The following is a 5,332-nucleotide window of genomic DNA, read 5'->3' as shown; positions in this document are numbered from 1 at the left end:
ACGTTGGGAGGAAAGAGGGAGGCATCCAGGGTGGGTGGGGACGAGGCTTCAGCGGGCGGTTGGGGCCCTGGGCCTCCTTGGGGCCTCTGACCCCCGGCTGGCCGATGTGCACAAGGGGAGGGTCCCCCGCGGTGGTTGGGGTCGGCTTCTGGGACGAGAGCAAGCAGCCCTCAGCCTGCGCTCCTTGACCCGGCTGGGCAGTGAAGGCAGCGCTCAGTCAGTGTGGTGGGAGCGGGTCGTGCAGGCCCCCGGGGAGGCAGCCAGAGGAGGAGATGCCACCTGGCCGGGCACCCACCGTGTCCCTGCAGCTGCCCCATGGAGAAGACCCCATGGGGCAGCCAGGAGGAGACGATGGGACGGGGCCGTGGGTGGGGTGACTTCCAGAAGAGTCCCAAGGTCCAGGTTGGAGATGGAGGGGAGAGCAGGAGTGGCAGGTGGCCTCACAGCATCACATCATGCCCCATGGGTCCCACACTAGAAGCCTCAGCTCCCAAGGGGCAGGAGGGCCTGAGGCGGCCGAGCCCCCCAGGTACCCTCAGGGTCGCCCCACGTCTGGCCACCGCTGAGCACTGGCCCGTGGCCTCATAGCCCCCAGGTGAGCAGAGGGCCCCTCGTGGGTGACCGTGATCCTCACCGCACTTGGAGGAGGGCTGAAGGCTGGGAAGGCTGGGGCCTGCCACGCCTCAGCTCCCACCGCAGCCCAGCGCCCCTCCCGCGCGCCTCCCCCAGGCCCCGAGGCGCGGGGGTGGGAAAAGCACCTGGAACAAGTCCCAGGTTGTTCCCAGGAAAGGGAGGTGCGCCCCTCCCTGATTCATGAGACGGGAACCCTGCCCAGGACACCCACCCCTGTCCAGGACGTTCCCACTGCACAGCGCACTTCACAGGCATCTGGCTCAAATAACTGGCTGATAGCGTGAATAAATTAGAGACGGAACTCTCGGGAAGGCAGGGCCACCGCAGTCCATTCCAATGCAGTGTACACGGCGGGGGCTGTGGCTCCCTGGGATTCAAAGTCATCCCAGAGGGAAGGGCTGCGGGGCCGCCCACACCAGCGCTGCCTCAGTGGCCACACAGCCCGCCAGTGGCGCTCACGCCGGGCTGGTAAGCCGCACGGTGCTGGGCATGGTGGGGCGACAGGCCTGCCTGAAGAGCACAGCTCCGCCAGTGCCCCAGGCCAGCCCCTGAGTGTCCCCCGCTGCCTCTTCGCTGTGTGACCTCGCTGAGTCTCTTACCCCATCTGGGCCTCCATTTCCTCCTCCGGTTCTTGTGAGAACTGAGCAGAGACTGGCCCTGGTGGTGTTGGGAGGATGGCTTACCGGGAAGGTCCAGGACCTTCGGGGTGGGGGACACACAGTGGTCCAGTGGGTGCCCACAGGAAGGTTAGAGGGAGGACAAAATGGGGTGACCACTGGTGAAGGAGCAGGATGGGAGCCAGGCCCGGAGGGGCCAGCAGGGGTAGGAGACCCTGAAACACAGCAGGGAGGGCTGGGGTGGGGAGCCTGAACGCCTGTCCCGGTAGTGGAGTGCTGCAGAGGGACACGCACCTCCCCGAGACCAGGAGAGTCAGGCCCTACTGCCCCGTCCTCAGGACCCCATCGCTGCTGCCTGGTCTATGTCTCCACCAGGGTTGATGGTGGCCCCTCAGAGTCCAGGACAGGCCACAGTCCCAGCCACATGTCCACAGCCCCTCAGACACAGCCAGACACAGGGTCTGCAGGCAGGGATGGCCTCCCTGCCTCCAAACCCACCACCGGCCTCCCTGTCAGACTCCCAGCCCGCTGGCCCTCCAGGGTCTCAGACCCCGCAGCCACTGCTCAGGGCTCTGAGTTCTCCGTGACAACTGGCCTCCCTAGAAGGTGAAACTCAGGGCTTGGGCCCCTCAGGGTCTGTTTCCAGACGCGGCCTCAAACATCCCAGCACAGACGTCTTTCCACAGGGCGGGGGTCACAGGGTAGGTGCATTTAAATTTCTGGTACAGGCGCCAAGTCGCCTTACAAAAGGCTGTTCTGATTCACGCCCCTGCGTATGGTTTGTGAGTGACCCCCTTTTCCTCACCTAACCAGCACTGGTTCTTGTCATTAAGTAGTTTTCAACTTCTCACGTCTATGATTAATACGGAGAATGAATATTTTGTGGTATTCATTAAGGTGTTTTTACATCTTTTTTGTTTTCTCCTTTGCCACTTTGCTGTTGGGTTGTTGGTTTTTTTCTTACTGCTTCGCAGGAATTCTTTATACATGATGAATAACAGCCCTTGTATCTTCCCTGCAAATGTTTGTTCCTAATCTGTTGCTTAATATTTTACCTTACTAATGGTGCTTTTCTTTTTCCATCACATAGCTGTCCTCAAGTTTTATGTTGTCAGATTTGTCAGTGGTTTCCTTTAAAGGCTTTGGATTTTGCATCTTGCCTCCCTTCCCGAGAACGTGCACATATGCTCTTGTATTTTCTTCCAGTGCTTTTGTAATTATGCCTCTAATCTATCTTCGTTTATCTTGGGGTATGGGGTAAGACAGAGTGGAACCGTTCTTCCACGTTAAATCTTAGATATCACGAGCCATGGAGGACACAAATTACAGCATGGGGCCTCGGAGCACAGGCTCTGGAGCAGGGCTTCCTGGGCTAGAATCCATGCCCTGCCCTTCACGGCTGGCGGGGCTCGGGGCGGGTATTGCTGAACCTGTCTGAGCCTCAGTTTCCTCTTCTCCAGATGGTTCTTGTGCGGATTAAGTGAGCACCTGTGTGTGAATGACTCAGGAGTGAGCCAGGTGGTCTGAGGGAGACGGCATCGCGTCCTGGGAGACTCCACAGCCTTCAAGTGGTTCCCGAGCCCGGGGTCCCCACCTCTTCCTGCTGCTTCTACAAGAGAGGGGGTTGAGGGTAGGATCAGGAGGGGGAAGAAAAACCTCAGCCTCCAGGTGACTCTGCCGGAGTGAGACCAGCACCTACGCTCTGCAGGAACCCCCTCACCCTGGTGACCTCAGGACAGAGACAGCCCCGCCAGGCTGCTGCAGGCCTCTAGGGAGAAAACAGTCACAATGTTGTCATGTCCAGCCAGACTTTGACAAAGCCCACGGAGGCCCCGAAAGCTGGAACTGGACATAAGGGGAGTGGTTAAGAAAGGTGAGACGTAGAGGGGCCTGGCCGAGAGGGAGGTGAGGGTGTGAGTCGTGGGGACTGAGTCAGGACCCTCCCCAGACCACCACTGCCGAGAGCATCACCCGGGCAGCCTGGACCACTGAGGGATGGAGCTTGACCAGGAGCCAGGAGCCCCAGGCCCAAACCGCCCTGCTGACCGTGGTGGGACCTCTCTCCCCAGCTCTCCTTGTCTGACGGAGGAGGGGCTGTGCTGGCTGCCCACAGCGCCCTCCCAAGGCCCACCGCCTCAAGGATGGGCACCGAGGGGGCGGAGGGACGGGGGTCCCCAGCCAGACACCAGCTCGGGGAGGTCAGTCTGGGAGCATTGGCAGCAACAGCGGAGGCCCCAAGAACCTGCTGCCAGAATGTGAAGAAACAGCGTGCTCTTTTCAAAACGGGCTTCTTGAATTCTACAGAAGGAGAAAACTATTGAGTTTCCTCCTTTACATTCGAGCCTGCCTCACATTTCCAACTTTATTAATTTTTGTGAGACTTGGGAGGCGAGACGGGCTTCCCCTGCTGCTCCGTGCCTATTAATGTTGCTGAGCTGAGCACAGTTGCAACACTTTCCTGTAAAATGGACTAAAACAGAAGTTGATGTGTTCCTCATATAAGAAATACATAAATCAGTTAAAAATAGTTCTCAGAGCGGATGTGATGATGTAGTGGCTGTCACAGGAAACACATGAATCAGGCTCATCCCCAGTAACAGGAAAGTGGAGGCAGACTCCACAGTCTCTGGGCCGCTCTTCGGGGGCCTTCAGGAAGGCAGATCCCTCAGGCTGCACCCCACACCCAGCCCAGGCAGAGGTTCCCAGCTGCCCTGAGCTGCCTGCACTTTTGCACACGTAGCTAATTGCTGGGTGTTTGTTCCTGGTTCAGATCTTCTTACCAACCACAGGACCTTACCAACGAGTGACACACATGAAAGTGCTTCACAGGTCATCCCTGCCAGGGACCCTGGTCCCTGGGGACAGAGCACAGCTGGTGGATTTTCAGGCTGGTTGGCTTGGTGGGCAGAGCCCATATCCACCTGGGCCTTCACCCTGGTGGGGAATGGTGAGCATTGCCCCAAGAGCCTGGGCACAAGGCCTCTGGTTTCTTGTGAGAGCTCCAGATCTATGTGGACACATGAATAAGCAGAAATTTCACCCCCCGTGCTATACAATTGCCTGAGACCCAGGATGTCAGCATGGGCTCAGCTGCAGTGACAGTAGCAACTGTGGTTCTGCCAGTCAGGGGAGCAGGTGCTGAGGCCACTGCAGCCCCATGAGGCCTGCCGACTGAGGCCGTGGACCTTAGTTTTCGTGCAGTCATTACAGAGAAAGGCTCTGACTCTGGATGCGCGGTGCAGGTTAGAGGGAGTGGACCAGCGTCCTCAAGTGACTTTTGGGGTTGAAGTCCTCTGGGCGTTTTCACAGTATTAGCCTGAGGGCCCTTAGTACTAACCAGCCACAGGCTTCTCACTTACAGGGTAGGGGGTGGAGGGGGAAGAGCCCGGGGAGGATAAGGGCCACCCAACGCCAGCCCATGAGCTGCAGAGCCAGCAGGCAAATCATTTGCCTCGTGAGCCTAAGTCAATGTTGAATGTGAACTTGAGAAAAACTCAGCTCAGAGTTGACGGAAAGGCCAGCAAGCGCTGAGGAAGTCCCACATGCCTTTCACCCCCATTCCCTGGGGCGGGGACACCTCCCCGGGGGCCTGCACTGGGCTGGACCTCCTCCCCAGAGCCCCAGGCCTGAGGCACGTGGCCATGGAGGCGGGTGGGGTTCCAGCTCATCACAGGCAGCGCTCTGGACATCCGGGTCAGCTCGGCGGGAAGGCAGCAGAGGAGGTGAGCTGGCCCAGCTCTGCCTGAGTCAGGGCCTCTCTCTGCCTCCTGGCTGGGTGGGGTCCTCGGGGGACAGGGGCTGGGGGGAGAAGGGAAGGCACCTTGGCTGTGGAGGAGGCATGTTTGGGAACACGCCCTTCCCAGGAAATCCCCAAAACACACACCTGTGGCGTGTCCCCAGATAGTAGCTGCAAAACTCAAAAGCAGTTTTCGTATTTTGGAGCCAGGAAGAGTGGTCTCCCCGAGTCTCAGCAGTTTCATAGGTCCTCAAAAGCTTGTGGACTAGGGCTGCCCTGGTGGCGCATTGAGAGTCCGTCCGCCTGCCGATGCAGGGGACACAGGATCGTGCCCCGGGCCCGGGAG

General features: G+C 59.1%; 1 protein-coding gene across 1 annotated transcript in view; it reads left to right on the top strand.

Annotated features, from left to right (window-relative positions):
* The first annotated feature begins 272 nt into the window (after nt 1–272).
* Nucleotides 273–5,332, top strand: part of LOC103089449 (zinc finger protein 79-like) — a 33,155-nt gene continuing 28,095 nt past the window's right edge. Inside the window, exon 1 of the mRNA XM_007456807.1 lies at nt 273–368. Coding sequence (XP_007456869.1) covers nt 273–368 — 96 coding nt within the window. The remainder of the gene's footprint in view (nt 369–5,332) is intronic.

The sequence above is a fragment of the Lipotes vexillifer genome, unplaced genomic scaffold (assembly GCF_000442215.2).
Source record: "Lipotes vexillifer unplaced genomic scaffold, Lipotes_vexillifer_v1.1 scaffold299, whole genome shotgun sequence".
NCBI classification, from domain to species: Eukaryota; Metazoa; Chordata; class Mammalia; order Artiodactyla; family Lipotidae; genus Lipotes; species Lipotes vexillifer.
Note: the sequence above shows the minus strand (reverse complement) of the source record. Positions and strands in the feature narration are given on the sequence as shown.